The following is a 15,850-nucleotide window of genomic DNA, read 5'->3' on the forward strand; positions in this document are numbered from 1 at the left end:
TTTGAAAAAAAATGAAGTCTCAACTTTTCCTTCGTATCTAATTCATGTGTATATATAAAAAAAATATATAAGGAACAACAATATTTTCAAACCTCATTAATTAATCACTTTAATCTGCCATATGTTATGTTAGATACTTCTGGGAATTGAAGAAAGGAATATGATAATGACATGGCTTGTTAAGCAAAAGCCTTGGCAATGGGCATAGCAAGTAGCGGCACCTTTATTCTTCCCTTGCATGAGTGGCCAAAACAATTCACGGGACAAAGTTTGCATTGCCCTTTCGGTTTTTCCGCTTTACAACTTAACTTGTTTCCCTGCAACTGTACGCACGTATTACTGTGAGATAAAGTTCCCAACCTAGATGCTACGCCTACCCCCGGCAGCTGCAAAGCAGTTAAACATGTTGCTTTCTTCATAACCATAAAAGCTTCCCTGCATCACAGACTCCTTGACCCATCCCTTGCAAGTTTTACGTATGCTTTGCACTTATAAAAAGTTGCATTAAAGCCAACCCCGTGTCTCCCAAGGAATAGTTATATCAAAACCCCACAGCAGCTAGCAAGTACTCAACCCAACAAATACAATGGAGCCCTCCGCCAATTGTCCCGCATGCGATGCTGGCCATGGCAATGAGACTAGTTATTTGAACGTACCCTTGCTACTCCAACCATCGTATTCTAGATCAAAGTCCTTGCTCTGCGATGAGTTGCGCCGCTTCAGAATAAGCCTCAAGTGGTGTGCACTAGACCACTCCTCACGCCTAGGCAAATTCATATCCTATCTCATGTTTGTCTCCCTCACCGTTTTTGTGCCTATCATAAGCTCCCTCTCGGTTCAAGTCCCATCCTCTTCATTAGCTACAGACACCACCGCCTTCAACCTCCTGGTTCAGTTTCCTGAGTCAGGCTTGGCTTTCTTGGGCTTTTTCAACTTATGCTGCTTCTTCAGAAGATATGGTTTGAGGCAACTCTTGTTTCTCGACGCCCTGCAACAAGATACCACCTTTGTCAGACGTGGATACACTCGGGAGCTGGACAAGGCGTTTCGTTACCTTGCTTGCATACTTCTACCCTCTTTTTTTGTCCAAGTTGCGCATAAGATCATATTCTTCTCCACCGTAAAGATATCGCTGCCTTATGTTAGGTCCGGATTCCCACTGAACTCCATAATGTTTGTGTTGGTGCTGGGGTCATGGGTTTACAGGACGGGTGTGTTTCTGCTCGTCTGCGTGCTGTTTCGGTTGACTTGCGAGTTACAGATACTAAGGTTTGAAGGGCTCCACAAGATGTTCGAGGGGTCCGGGTCAGGGTGTGATGCTGGGGAAATATTTCAGGAGCATGTTAGGATCAGGAAACAGTTATCTGTTACCAGTCATAGATATCGCTTCTTTATTATTGCGTCCTTGGTTGTCATCACCGTGAGCCAGTTCGCGGCTTTGTTAATGGTTTTGGCTTCAAAATCAGAAAAGAGTTTTTTCAATTCTGGCGATCTCCTGGTAAGTGTATATACCAGTTACCATGTAGCAGTAGGCAGTAGTAACATTAATCTGAGAAGCAGCGCTCCATATATAATTTCTCTTGGCCTCTTCATATTTTTGTAAGAAATTATAACTAATAAGCAACTTGTTACCGGTCGATCGATAGGTATATATGTATATGTCTTGTTGGGGAAATGAATTACTAGTAGTGTTTATGATGAAATTGGTGGTGGTGCAGGTTTGTTCAGCCGTGCAACAGAGCGGCTTCTTCTTGTGCTTGTTGGGTGCGGCGAGAATGACACATAGAGCCCAAGGAATGGCTTCGGTAGCAACCAGATGGCATATGAGCATTATTATAAGTAGTCTCGCAGGATTAGGGCAGCAGCAGCAGGGGAAACTCCATAACCCAGATACCGACGTGACCCCGCAAGCATCTATATCTAAATGCAACGATGAAAGCGACTCCGACTCTTCATCAGATACACTCATCAGGCTTTCCGCACAACATCCATCCAACTTCCAAACCAGGCAAGCTTTAGGTCGGTTTCTCATCCAGCTTCCATAGTTAGTTATATCTCACTCTGCATTAATTAATTATTTGGTAGATTAATCATATACAAGACATTAAGGACTATTCTATTGGTTTTGGATGCAGTGTTATATTTGCAACACAACAACCGAGGGATCACGCTATTCGGATATGCTCTGGATCGTGGATTGCTTCACACTCTCTTTGCATTTGAGTTCTCTTTGGTGATGTGGATTCTCAGTAAGGTTGTTGTTTTGTCTTAGAATCCCAGTGTTTACTAGTTACTACTCACTGCCAACACCAAAAACCATATTATGTATATGTCTCTGAACATACGAATGGAGAGGATCGAAATATCACAATATATATATATATATGTATATATATATTAAATAGCTCATGTCAACATAAAAATGCTCCATATGCAATTTCTGTGTAGAAGTAGAACTAAACTAGTTTCATTTACGTTCGTCTTGACTTAATCCATACGGGCAATTTGCTACTCAATTACTATGGATAGAAACTGATGAAAAATAAAAATCCAAACCATCACCTTCCGTTTCATTCTTATTGTTACCAATCACAATTCTTGTCTGGGTTAATCAATCCAATCTTTAGAATTGAATATTGAGCTGTTGTAAGTACAAAAAGCTTTGCTTCTGGGCCAGAAGCTACCTGTTCTTCAAATTTTAAAGATTTCCCCACTTGTTCCAGCTCCTTCTTCATTTCTTCTTTCTTTTTTATATTTTATTTTTTTTCTATGTTTCCCTGCAACATGGTAGCATTAGTATGAGCCATTCAGTCAATTTTCAATATTGAAAAGTTGTCGAACATTCCAGGAGACTCCATGGCCCAATGGATAAGGCGCTGGTCTACGGAACCAGAGATTCTGGGTTCGATCCCCAGTGGAGTCGGTTGGCTGCTATGTCTTGAGTTTTTGATCTTTGGAAATGGCCATGGCTGCCATGCAATGAATTGGATAATGGAAGCAGGCAGGCCTCATTCAAGGCTCGCATGTTGAAATGTATCACTATGACTCATTCAAGTTGGTAGTCAATGATAAACCATATGCTTGAAATTGCACCCTCAATAGAAAGGAAGTTTACAAATATATCTCTTTAGGGCCAATCATTCACATTCCTGGACAAGTTCTGAAAACTGATTGAGAGTGCTTAAAATGTCTCCCAAGCATGCAACAAGCTTGTCCCCTTGACGTCTTATAAAATCTGTCCGGAACTCCTCAACATTCTTCACATCAGCAGCTGAATGGTCAGCATTCTCTGTAAAATTTTCCTCAACTACGGCATGGATCTGCTCTGCCTTCTCACAAGTCTTGCCACCATAATCTGCTCCTTTTCTTCTACACTAAACATATGTTTTATGCCCATGTAGCTCATTTCAGGATTTTCTCCTGCCTCGATTCTCCAAGTTCCTTCTTCTGCTTCGCTTCTCTGAGGCTTTTCTTCAGCACAGCTTTCCCGAAGTTGTTCCACCACATGAATTTTCTTCGGCTTTTCGACTGCCCAACGTTTGTGGGGCTTTGCTTCAGCATGGCTTCTCTAAGGAATTAACTGTCTCCTTTGCTTCCTGGGCCCTGATAAGACCAAATAATAAAAGTGCCACATGTTACAAGTTCAACGTCAAAGGTTCCAGCAAACTATTCATATTCTCATTCCTCCATTGGCACAAGCACATTTCACTGAAGAGCAATTATGGTTGGTTACAAAAATATCATGAAGATGACAAAAGGCAGAAAAAAGCCATTGGAGACCATCACTGTATCAAATGCAAACATCACAATGCTAGGCCTATGGACAATCTGACAATAGCTTGAACAATTTGATTTCCGAAAGCTGAACTATTCATATTTATCACAACCCACTACAAATTCAATAATGTACAAAGATATATTCTATTTCCTAAAGCACTGCTTTGACAGTTGTAGTAGTAAATAAACAGATAAAATGACAAGACCAATTGCAAAAGAGAAGCGGAGAAAACAGATCACAGTAGGAAAATGGTGTAATAGGTTTCAATGGATAAACAACAAATAATTAGTATACTAACTTTTAGTTGAAAGAAGAAAATGGAGACCCTAGTAAAGTAATACGTAAAAGTTCTATGTCAAGACTAGCCAATTAAGTTTTTTGCAGTGAAAATGACTCAGGTCAGTTAGACCAGATACCATCCATATAAATAGACTTACAGAAAAAAAAAAAGAAAAGAAAAAGAGTTCCATTGAAAGGAATCCTTCATGAAAATCCAAAAATTAAAGAGCATTCATGCATGAACAAGAACTCAACTGTCTAAGTCACACAATAGTAGAAAGCTTTTAATGAAAAAGCTAGTCTTCTTTGTGGTTGATGCGGTTCAATACTAACAAAGCATTTCCATTGTAAGACATGAAAAATATTTAAGCAAAGCTGATAATGGGCTCCTAATAATTACCACGCAATGAATGAGATAGATACCAACATAATATTCTTCAATGGACTTTGCAGAACGAAATAAGGAACTAAAGAAGCAGAAAATCCCATCAGTATAGCAATGCAGTGTGACCTTCACCAGAGTAAAAGTTGAACTTTACACAATCCACAAGTAGGATTGATGGTGATACTGAAGACAAGTAAGCAAGCAATCTGGTCGGAAACCACATTAGAAGTTACATACATTCAAGAGACTAAACTAAGAGCATGTTTGTACAGTAAGGATAAACCATACCTAGCTCTGCAGTTATTTCAACCATATCATCCTGGGCTTCTGGATCACTGTCTCGGTCAGTACCTGATTTCTCCTCCAGCAATCTAACAACATCATTGATGGCTTTAAACAGATCTTGGTCAAAATTTTCTAGAAGTTCGTATTCTTTTCTCCTTTGACCACCCAAAGACCAGTACGAATCACATAGTGCTGACTGTGACTCCCAACGCTTGATCTTGGTGTAGTCCTGAAGCAACAAGCTCCACTTCCTGCGGCACTGATTTGAAGAGTGTGGCACACCCAAAGCATTGCAATTTTCCACTATAATTTTCCATTTCTGAAAGGAAGACTAAGCATTTGAACAATCGGCCTCAATAGCAGCAATCTCATTGACAAGAATGAGCAGATGCTGTGCAACCCAGTGTGCAGATTCCTCGGAACGTGTTCGTCGAATGCCTGAAGAGCGTGATGGGATGTCATCTTTATGCTCCATCTTTATTTTGCTCGCCTAGTTTAAGAAAAGCGGCAGTGGATGGTTAGGAAAAAAAACAAAAATCAGAAAAAAGGAGGGTCTGCCTGTCTAAGAGGCTAGACAAGATACTGATGGCAACTGGTAATAAATTCATAAACAAACTGGAAATAAAAGAAAAATTTTGACCCTTTGGCATGGATTATTCAATTTGAGCTACGTGCAGAACCTAGCAGTAGCAGCCATCTAGCTTGGCCAAGTGAGAAATTAAGGCATATAGGGTCCAGAAATTCTCTAATTTGACTCACATTTATACACAAACGAAATGAGGAAAGAGAAAGGAGTTGGTACAAGGTCACTGTAAATGAAAGCTAAGACTGTAGCAGATTAAAAGGGAAAAAAAAGAAAAACAATATAAACAAATACCTGGAAAGCACAGCCCTTTGGCTGGCGATAGAGACGGGGAGAAGAAGTAACATGGTGGGAGGCTGAGACCCAGGGTCTAGGCTAGCCAAATTTTATCTGAAGGGTTAAATAAGTTAAATAAGAATTAAAAATTTTAAAAAAATAATATATTAAATTCAATCAATAATAAAAATATAATTATATTATAAATATAATAATTAAAATAAAATAAGATTAAAAATTTATATAATTAAAATTATTTAAATACTATATATTCAAAAAAATTTTATTTTAACTAAACGAAAAATGTAAAGTATATAAAAAAAATATACTCAAGTTAATTTCTNTAATAAAAGCAAATACGTTAATAAAATTTTAAATAATAATATAATATTATAATTTATATTTAAAAATTATATAATAATTTATTAATTTTAAATAATAAAATAATAAAAAATAATATTTATATAATATAAACAAATATGACAAGTAGAAAGTAGATACCACATATTATATAACAAAAAAAAATATATAGTTAATGATTTATAGAAATTTGAGAAAGAATACTTATAAAATTTATAATATATAAATAAATAAATAAATAAATATAAATTAAAAAATTTAAAGTTAAGTGAGATAAGTAAAATTATTTTATTATTTATATTAATTATTAAATAAAATATTATTTTGAGAGAGTTAGTAATAGAATATATAAAAACATTTAAAAAATTTTATATGTTATAGAAAAAAATTTTAAAGTTTTGACCCCCCATCACATGCGGAGGCTGCGCCCCTGCTGAGACCCATTCTTCATCTGTTGAAGGATTCAGGAAGCAATATTATCGTCATTTCATTTGCATTACGATTTGTAGCAAGGGAAAGCGACGGTCCAAAAGCGAATCCAGGTTGAGCAATGTTTCACGTTTTGACTGAATTTTTTTTGTTTTTATTTATAATTTATTCAAGAAATAAATAAATAAATAAAAACCTCCGTGGGCTTGGGGTAAGTAGGCCTTTGAATTGACCAAAACAGCGGTCTTCGGCCCATATTCAAGTTTGAGCTTTGAACAAAAGTCCAATTTATTGGGATTGGAATTCCAGAAAAGAAAAGTAAAAGTTTGACTGACCATTGGGCAATCGAATTCCAGCTTCCGGCAGTGGACGGATGTTTGGATTTGGCAAATCACCTAATCCTCTCCCAACCTTAGGTGTCTACATTCAATGAATCCAAACTCCACGAGTAGGATTTTGGTGCTGCTTTGCCTTTAAGTTTTTTGTTTGACTTTCATCACAGGTTTCTGATGCTCAACTTCAGTTATGCTACAGTTTCTCCTTAAAACTCGTATCCTATGCGATTTCCACGCGGAAAACGATACCGCGCTTGCCTGTTACTACTACTAGCTACAATTTGTCCAGGTTCAATGCATCTATAAACATCAGTCCCACGCATTTATTATCCATACCAGCATGACCATGACATGCATACCTTATTTCACATTTTTCAATTATACTTATATTATGTATTTCACCAAAAATATACCTCGCAAGTTATGTAAATCCACCCAAAAAAAAAGGGAAAAGAAACAGATGATATGGTACATACTATATAATATGGGACAAGAGGATCCATAAGTGGATGGCATGGCGATGGCAAAATGGCAGCAGCATATACATATCTAAGACAATTAAATAATAATAATAATAATAATAATAATAATATTGTTGTTGCAACTGGCAAGGTATTGTTGATAGTTGAGGCCCAGTTTGAGTTTCGGTCTGGTTTTGGCAGCTATAAATAGTGTCCCAGTGCAACTCGCCTCCTCCACCTCCTCTTCTCCTCTTTCTTCCTCTTTCGGCCTTTGCAAACCATACACAGACCCCAGAAACGCAGAGAGAAAGAAAGGGAGAAGGGAGACGCAAAGCAGGACAATCTTAATCTCAAAGCCCAGCATTGTCTCTCTGTTTCTCCTCTGAAGTTGCCTGCCGCCACCGTCCTCGCTTGCTGTTTTCAGATCCAGGCAACGCATTCTCTCCTTCATATCTATCTATACATCTTCTTGTAAGTCCTCTCTCCTCTTTTTCGTTTCTCTCTTATGCTAACAAGAATTAAGGACCCCAAACATCCTTTTCTTTGGTTTTTTTTTTTGTTTTTACTTCATCGTGGAATGTATTCCCGCATTCTTTCATTGTGTTTTTATTACCTTTTCTTAAAAAAATAAAAAGTAAAAAATACTACAAGTGGCATATATCTGCCATTGTTGGGGTACTCAATAAAGAGGGAACAATAACAACAAACCTGGTTTTGATTTTCACCTTCTCTTCTTGCAATTTTCTTTCGCCCTCTTACATTTTAATTTCCCCCTTTTTCTCTTTCTTTTTCTTTTTTCTAGTATTATTAGTTTTCTTGCTTTTGCCCTGCCTGCCTGTTTAAGTTTTCTTAGTCGTGATTTGGAATTTGAGGACAGTTTTTTGAGCGCGGGTAGATAGGTTGAGCTATGATTCCTTCTCTTCTCCTGTGATTCTGACTCAACTGGGGCCAACACTATATTTGTAACTTGCTTACATTTGTTGGGCTTGGATGAGTATGACAATGACTGCAGCGATTCATAAAATCATGACCAACAACACTTATTCTCTTAGTCTTTGCTATCAAAATGAGCTCCCAAAGACATTGCCTTGCCACAACTTGTACATTGACCAATCCATAAAAAAGATTTGTTGTCATTGTTTGTCATATTGTGACACATGTTTTTGTTTTCATCTCATTCTATGATGAAGAATTAACGGTATCAACTTCATTTCTCAGGAGTTTTACAACTATGGTTTTCTGGGTATTTGGTTATGGTTCACTGGTGTGGAACCCTGGGTTTGAGTACGATGAGAAAGTCATAGGCTTCATCAAGGATTACAGGCGTGTTTTCGACCTTGGTAAGTATTTTATTCATATGCTACAACATTCTCTTGTTGTCAATGTTTGCCTTATATATTATTTTACTGCTTAATCATCTTTATTCCATATGACAGCATGCATTGATCACAGAGGTACACCTGAAAATCCTGCAAGGACTTGCACCTTGGAGCTCATTGAAGGAGCCGTTTGTGTAAGTAGCAGCTGGCAGCAACTCTTTCATGTCATATAATCTACTAGTTATCAAGTTTATGCCTTTGATTGTTACCTTCTGATATACTTGCATTTGTTGCTGATTATGAGAGGCAGTCATAGAGCAAGAGATCAGGATACTGTGATTTGTCTGTTGATTACTATTGCTTGTTATTAGTAGTCTTATTAAGAGCTGCATGTTTTCTTTGTTTGCTAACTCTTTAATATCTTTTTCAGTGGGGTGCTGCTTATTGTGTTCGGGGCAGTCCTGAAAAGGAAAGGGCAGCAATGGAGGTATCTCACTTTACACTTCACGGTGCTGTATTGCTATTTATATTTTATGTTATAGAAGGACGATTTTAGAGGCACTTAAAATCTAATGCTCGTTTGTTTCATTTTACTATTCTTATTTTTAGATGTTCTTTGTTTGAATTAATTTGCACATTATTTAGAAACAAAATTGATGTTATCTTCAATTTGTAGTACTTGGAGCGGAGAGAATGCGAATATGATCAAAAGACCCTTGTGGACTTTTACAAGGTAAGATTGAGTTTTCTATTTCTCTAGTAATTGGAATTGGTTATCTCTCGGTGTTTGTCTTTTTCCCTTACTTTTATTTATATTTGATTGCTTTCAATCAGGAAGGAGATCCTCTGCAGCCTGCTCTAACTGGAGTTATTGTGTAAGTTGCCCTGCTTATCAGTACATCACATCATTTTTCCAATTATAATATGTGGATGCAAAAATAGTCTTTTGTGTGCATAATTTTCTTAAAAATGATGTTACTGTCTATGCAGTTTCACATCTACTCCAGACAAAGTTTCAAACAAGTATTACCTGGGGCCTGCTCCATTGGACGAAATGGCTAGGTATAGTAAAGGCATACTCTGATCCTTCCATTGTTACCTCTGACCTTTTGATGAAGTTTTTGTTTAGAGTTTTATTGTTAAATATGCTTGTTACGTTTTCAGGCAAATTGCAACTGCTGTTGGACCCTGTGGAAACAATAGGGATTATCTTTTCCTGCTGGAGAAGGCCATGTTTGATATAGGTGAGTCATTTGTCCCCTTGGCACTGAGCAGGAATGTGTCATAACTGTATGAATGCAGATATTGAGACGAATATGTTGAATGACCAAATGGAAAAATTTGGGATTTGTGTAAACAGGTCATGAGGATGACATGGTCATAGAGCTGGCAAATGAAGTGAGGAAGGTACTGGGAACATTGGGGAAAGGAATTTCCAAGGAGAAGAAGCTAGTGGGGCCGCCTCAGATGCCGCTTAAATCCCAGACCCCCCTCCCATCAATGCAGTTGCGTCTGCTTCCGGAAGCTGTTGCGATGGATTCCTAGGTTTTTGCACGAAGTATCAGTAACTAGAAGGGCGAACCTTGCTAATGCTAACCCAAAAATGACTCTAGGAGAAGAGTTATCCCATTATTGTTACCGGGTTAACCTTATACGTTGAGCTTTATTGTGGTGAAGACACGAGAGAAAGGATGTAGTAGGTTTAAACTTGTAATGTGCGTTTATTTCAGTTTTCTAATCAAAGAAAATAATACTACTCCTCTTTATGTTTAGATGCGTTTTGAGCTCTTTCAAGATTACCCACTATGCACTATTCATTGAAGATTGCCTTCTTTACTTGATTCTTTTCAAGTTGCCAATGATGCATACAGAGATAAATTGAAAAGAAAAATATAATGAATGCGTCTTCTTTGCAAGGACATAAAAAAGGATCAATATGCCCCATGGCCTATCCTATCTATGCATGTATGCGTGAATGAAATAAGTAAATAAAGCATAAAAGTATAATTAATTATTTGACATGATGAAGCAAATAATTACCAACAAGTAGCCACATATCTCTCACATAAACAATATTAATTTGATGCGGCAATAATGTGAATTTTAATTATGGAAATATCGTCACTTGTTATTAAGTTTTAAATAATATATATATATATATATATATATATATATATATATAATTTTAGTTTGAGTGAGCATGCTGTGTATGTTAGTACATACGTATCTCCCCCCGCAAAAAGACTTGAGAGACAAGTCAGGCGAGTAGAAAAAGAACAAACGCATCTTCATTCGTCTCTTCTCTTCTCTTTCTCTGTAGGTAAAAGCTCTTTAAATAGTTTGTAGCATAGCTGAGCGTGAAAGCCAACGCCAATTACGAATACCAACCAAATGGATCTGAATATGAACCTCAACGCCCCTCACTCCATGGGCACAACCATCATCGGAGTCACCTACAACGGCGGTGTCGTCCTCGGCGCCGACTCTCGTACCAGCACCGGTACGCTATTCCTCTCTCTCTCTGGTTTTTTCTTTTTGTTTCAAAAAATTGTAAAATTAGGTATTTGAATTTCTAAACAAGGGTTTTTGTTTGTTATTTTGATCGATTAGGGATGTATGTTGCTAACCGGGCATCTGACAAAATTACGCAGCTCACTGAGAATGTCTACGTTTGCCGCTCTGGATCCGTAATTCTTATTTTTCTACTCACTCCCTTTATTCCCCTTCACAAATTTTATTTGTGGATTTTTAGATGTGATTGTCCTGTTTGCAGGCTGCCGATTCCCAGATTGTTTCCGACTATGTCCGCTATTTCCTTCATCAACATACGTCAGTTCTTTCTTATGCTTTGCCTCTCATTTACTACTTATTATTTGCTTTGCTATTTTGCCCTTTGCAAAGACTCTGTCAATCTATCTGCTCCAGTAAAAGTTTGTTGCCATTTGAGATTCTGACTTTACTAATTCTAATGCTTAAGGAGCTTCAATGGCAACATTTCAACAGTCAAAACTCAAAATTTTTGACCCATTTATGATGGCCCTCAACATAATCTAGTCCTTCACCTAGGTAACTCTAGTTGCAGTTCCAAAACCAACGTCTCGTCTCATTTCCACACAATTACCTTGCTATTCCTTACAACTTGTATATACCAATTAGCTTCAGCACTTTGCACACCGTATCTACAAATTGCTTTGATCTTTTTCTGTTATGTTTACGTGATAGGTGATTCTTGGGGTATTATTCTGTTGGCACTTCTTGTTATCACTCTATATGAGATTCTAGTTTCGAACTTCCAGTATGAGTGATTGTTTAACAGCTTTTCTCTTTTCTTTTTTTCTCCCTGTACCGCAGGATACAGCTAGGGCAGCCTGCAACTGTCAAAGTTGCTGCAAACCTTATCAGGCTACTATCCTACAATAACAAGGTTTGAGCTTACCGTTTACAAAATTTGCTTGACTATTTTGTCAATCTTCGTCCATTTTTCCTTTTCCATTCTATTTATTCCTTCCCTTTTTTCCCCAATGTTACTTTGGATGATAAATTTAGTGTCTATTTGTACACCCCTCCCTATTGTACAGGTTTTTTATGTACAATTTGTCAGCACTTACACTCACTGGAATCATACTGTACTTTTGCTGCAATTGTCTGCTGGATTTATATTTCTAGGAGCAAATGGTGATCTTTTATCTTTTTCCTATAATTCATGTTTATATGCTTGACTCAGTTCTATTTATCTTGAGCAGAACATGCTTGAGACTGGCCTTATTGTTGGTGGGTGGGATAAGTACGAAGGTGGTAAAATATATGGAATTCCTCTTGGTGGAACACTGATTGAGCAGCCTTTTGCTATTGGAGGTATGCTATTCTCTTCTCTTGAACTTTATGTATCCTTTCCCTCCAATTTCAGGAATTAGGCTTGGTTCCTGTTTATGTTTTCCAGTGGTATGGTACCGTACATAGCTTTTTGGTTCGTTCTGGTGAAATGCTGGCTAGCATCATCGAGTATTGTAGTTACATTTATAGACATGCATGTGTTTTTATAGAGTTGACATGTATATAGTCTTGTTCAGCTAGAGGTTTCTCTACCTACTATCTGCATATTGCTCAGACTGTTGGTTGGCCTTTTTATTACCTTCATTCAGCTTGAGAAATTAGGTGTTAACCCTAAAGGTTCAATGTAGTCATGTAACTTTCAGAGATTTTGGCTGATATTGTTGCTCATATAATTTGAAAGCAGTGAGTCAGTGGCAAAATATGTGAAGTCTTCGCATAATAAGTTAACTGATGAAATTATATTTAACTATTTTTTTTTCAAATTAGGTTGTTTTGCCCTGATGACTAATGATTTGCTTAGTGTTAATAGTTCATTAACTTTCAGGAATCAATTTCCAAATCATCTCATAATCTCTACGCTTATTGAGGGTCAATTAAATTTTGTTGAAATGGTGTATTTGGCTGTAATTCCTGTTTGCAAAGGCTTCAACCTAATCTTTTATCATTTTGTTTCAACAATAACAGTTTTTGCTTCTGTAAAAGTATTATATAGTCAGTTACTCAAAATTCTAGATCACCGAGTTTCTACTATTGACAACCTAAAGTATTGGGAGTGTGGCTAAAAGTATGACGTGGGCTACTATCTCATTTGGTTTGACGTGCATTGCACAGGATCTGGGTCCAGTTACCTATATGGGTTTTTTGATCAGGCATGGAAGGAAGGAATGACAAAGGATGAAGCTGAGGTACATTTGTTTTAGTCAAGATTGACAGTCATATGTTTCATGTTTTCTTTTAACAAATTATATGGATAGTTCTTATTGGTTGGTTGACCATAGATTCGTTGTTAATTGTTTTATGGAATTTCATTGCAGCAACTAGTGGTTAAGGCAGTTTCCCTTGCCATTGCTCGTGATGGTGCTAGTGGGGGTGTTGTTCGCACTGTCATTGTAAGAGATTTCACACCTCTAACTGAATGATACTTGCGCGGGTAGTTTGAAGTGTGTACAGCATCTAACCTTGCTTTGTATTTTGTGTTGCAGATCAACTCTGAAGGAGTGACGAGGAACTTCTACCCTGGTGACAAACTTCCACTGTGGCATGAGGAATTGGAGCCTCAGAATTCGTTACTGGATATACTGAACTCATCGAGTCCTGAACCAATGAATATTTAATCAAGGGGACTCATCTCTTAGATGGTGTCTCACTGCGCTAGATTTGTCTCACTGCGGACTGCTTATTTCTTCTTATGTTTTTAGTTGAGTTGAAAAACAATGATGTAACTGTGGGTTGACTCGGAATGCAGTTTTATTGGTTGATGAAATATGTTTGGATGTTGTGGGAGCTTATTTTATTATAGATGTGATGTTTGCGTACCGGTAACGATGTTTGGGGCAAAAGAAGAGATGGGATGACTTCACTGCTTTTGGATATCGTTCACGATTCACAGGCAGTACAGTGTTTACTGTTGATATGATATGAAATTCACAAGAGTGAGTTGCCATAAAAGACTGCCTATGGGCTTAGACCTGTACTGGGTTTTACACTTATAAACAAACAAAGAGGTTAGTTCAAGAAAACAAACAAGTTTTAATTAATTAATTAATTTATACTTGAATCTTCTCACAAGAAGAGAAAACGAAAAAGGACAGCAAACAAATATTGATTTAATTGTATAGTAAAATATTAGTATTTGGGCTCTGATGTTGCGGTTAAGAGCAGGTTGGCACTTGGCAGGGATCCAAAGCCCAAAGGTGGAGAGGAGAGAAGAGGATTTTCATTTTATAAACAAATAATCTAATCTAATTAATCATCCAAAGAGCGCGGAAAGAGAAGAGAGGATGAGTGCTATGGCGATGGCGAGTGCGAGTCCGAGTGCGAGTGCAGCAGCAGCGCACAACGTATTCGTATATGGAAGCCTATTAGCAGATGATGTGGTTCGCGTCCTCTTGAATCGAGTCCCCCTTTCCTCCGCTGCTCTTCTCAATGGCTTGTTCGTTTTCTTCCCTCCCCTCCCCTCCCCTCAATTCCTTTCTTCTTCTTCCCCCTGCTTTTTCACAATTTGTTTGCGTGCTGTGCAGCCATAGATTTAGCATTAAAGGACGCGTGTATCCGGCTATTCTCCCTGTCCAAAACCATCAAGTTATTGGCAAGGTGTCTCCCATTCCTTTTCTTTTTCTCTTGTATCCAAGAAACACAATTTCAGTCTTAAAATTCCTCTTCAGGTGTTGTTTGGAATCACGGATCCTGAATTGCATATTCTGGATGAATTTGAGGATGTTGAGTACCAAAGGTCCCTCGTTGAGGTCTCCTCGCTGGTCAGTCTGTCTTTTACATCTTTCTCACCTTGTTTGCTTTCTTTCACCTTCCTTCCTATTGCTCATATCTTGATTCATCATACGCCCATTGCCAACTCCAAAACACACCCTTCTTCATTAAAAAAGAAAATTTATTGCATTTCTTCTTGTTTTCAGAACAGAAATTCTGTGCAATCTGCGGTGCTGCTAATTAAAAATAAAATTGAAGACTGTCTGTCGTTGCATTATGCAGGAAAGTTCCGATAAATTGCAAGCTCACGCTTATGTCTGGTCCAACGCAAATGATCCCAACTTGTATGGACACTGGGACTTTGAGGTATTTTCAGTTTTCTTCTTCGCTACTCTTCAATACAGTCTGCTAATAATTGACACCAGAGATGGATGGAGTGTGATTTGAGATTTTACTATGCAATAATACTATAAATTTTCATCCATAAATTTTCAAGGTCCACACAGCTTCATGTTCCTTAATTCCTTCCAAGCTGCTATGTTGGTAAATAGAATGGCCCTTTGGCATTCTAGTCTAGTGTGTTAGTTTGATGTTTTTGAAGAGGAGGTAGCAGTGTGTGATTGTTCAGATGACCTTCATCCTGATGTTACCCCAGAAAACTGTAAACATATTGTCAAAAAATGAAAATCCGATGTAGCAATCACTTAAGCAGGGCAGGTAAGAAGAGGCTAATGTGATTGCCCCAAATTCAGTGAAACATAGTTTCCTTTGCAATTTGTGAATAAGTAGTGAATTATTGTGTTTGTTGCATGTGTTAAAAAGGAATGGGAAGGAGCTCATAAGGAAAGCTTTATGAAGATGACTAGTGGATTTATGGAAGAACTGGAGCTGCCGGAATCAAAGCCAAGAGTGGCCACTTATGAATCCTTCTATCACCAAGATGCTGAAAAGTGACATGCATTCTTTTTTCCGAATGTAAGGATATTCTATTGTCCTCCATTGCTGCCGGCTATTGTAGTTTGTTTTGCTTTTGCATGAATAATGCAGACGGAAGATATAAATATTACCGTCATTATTTTTGTGAAAGAGGAAAGATGTT

General features: G+C 37.6%; 5 protein-coding genes and 1 non-coding gene across 9 annotated transcripts; 5 read left to right on the plus strand and 1 right to left on the minus strand.

The window, feature by feature from the left end:
• Positions 359 to 3,208, plus strand: LOC18587578. Of its 4 annotated transcripts, none has more exons than XM_018127359.1 (4): positions 359 to 1,498; positions 1,719 to 2,008; positions 2,136 to 2,254; positions 2,849 to 3,208. In XM_018127359.1, exons 1-3 carry the CDS (start codon positions 587 to 589, stop codon positions 2,221 to 2,223), a joined length of 1,290 nt encoding a protein of 429 aa, XP_017982848.1. In that variant the 5' UTR covers positions 359 to 586; the 3' UTR covers positions 2,224 to 2,254; positions 2,849 to 3,208. The 4 variants fall into 4 exon arrangements, with proteins under 4 accessions (XP_017982848.1, XP_017982847.1, XP_017982845.1 ...); XM_018127356.1 differs by having other exon boundaries at positions 362 to 1,498; positions 1,719 to 2,019; XM_018127358.1 differs by lacking the exon at positions 2,849 to 3,208 and having other exon boundaries at positions 360 to 1,498; positions 2,136 to 2,573.
• Positions 2,851 to 2,923, plus strand: TRNAR-ACG. The gene has a single exon. It is a non-coding gene; the product is annotated as a tRNA-Arg (tRNA).
• On the minus strand, positions 3,063 to 5,358 carry LOC18587579 (trihelix transcription factor ASR3). Its single transcript, XM_018126757.1, is given in 2 exon segments — positions 3,063 to 3,374; positions 4,726 to 5,358. Coding segments are annotated over 2 exon segments (714 nt in total). The 5' UTR covers positions 5,203 to 5,358; the 3' UTR covers positions 3,063 to 3,137.
• On the plus strand, positions 7,307 to 10,278 carry LOC18587580 (gamma-glutamylcyclotransferase 2-1). The gene is made up of 9 exons (XM_018126495.1): positions 7,307 to 7,642; positions 8,390 to 8,511; positions 8,608 to 8,684; positions 8,921 to 8,977; positions 9,167 to 9,223; positions 9,325 to 9,365; positions 9,481 to 9,552; positions 9,655 to 9,734; positions 9,851 to 10,278. Exons 2-9 carry the CDS (start codon positions 8,403 to 8,405, stop codon positions 10,033 to 10,035), a joined length of 678 nt encoding a protein of 225 aa, XP_017981984.1. The 5' UTR covers positions 7,307 to 7,642; positions 8,390 to 8,402; the 3' UTR covers positions 10,036 to 10,278.
• Positions 10,683 to 13,859, plus strand: LOC18587581 (proteasome subunit beta type-6). The gene is made up of 8 exons (XM_007011451.2): positions 10,683 to 10,990; positions 11,101 to 11,177; positions 11,264 to 11,319; positions 11,842 to 11,914; positions 12,234 to 12,345; positions 13,156 to 13,229; positions 13,359 to 13,433; positions 13,527 to 13,859. The coding sequence occupies exons 1-8, from the start codon at positions 10,882 to 10,884 to the stop codon at positions 13,656 to 13,658; spliced, it is 708 nt and encodes a 235-aa protein (XP_007011513.1). The 5' UTR covers positions 10,683 to 10,881; the 3' UTR covers positions 13,659 to 13,859.
• Positions 14,210 to 15,837, plus strand: LOC18587582 (protein AIG2). Its single transcript, XM_007011453.2, has 5 exons — positions 14,210 to 14,476; positions 14,565 to 14,637; positions 14,709 to 14,801; positions 15,034 to 15,117; positions 15,574 to 15,837. Exons 1-5 carry the CDS (start codon positions 14,325 to 14,327, stop codon positions 15,703 to 15,705), a joined length of 534 nt encoding a protein of 177 aa, XP_007011515.2. The 5' UTR covers positions 14,210 to 14,324; the 3' UTR covers positions 15,706 to 15,837.

The sequence above is a fragment of the Theobroma cacao genome, chromosome 9, assembly GCF_000208745.1.
Source record: "Theobroma cacao cultivar B97-61/B2 chromosome 9, Criollo_cocoa_genome_V2, whole genome shotgun sequence".
Lineage (NCBI taxonomy): Eukaryota > Viridiplantae > Streptophyta > Magnoliopsida > Malvales > Malvaceae > Theobroma > Theobroma cacao.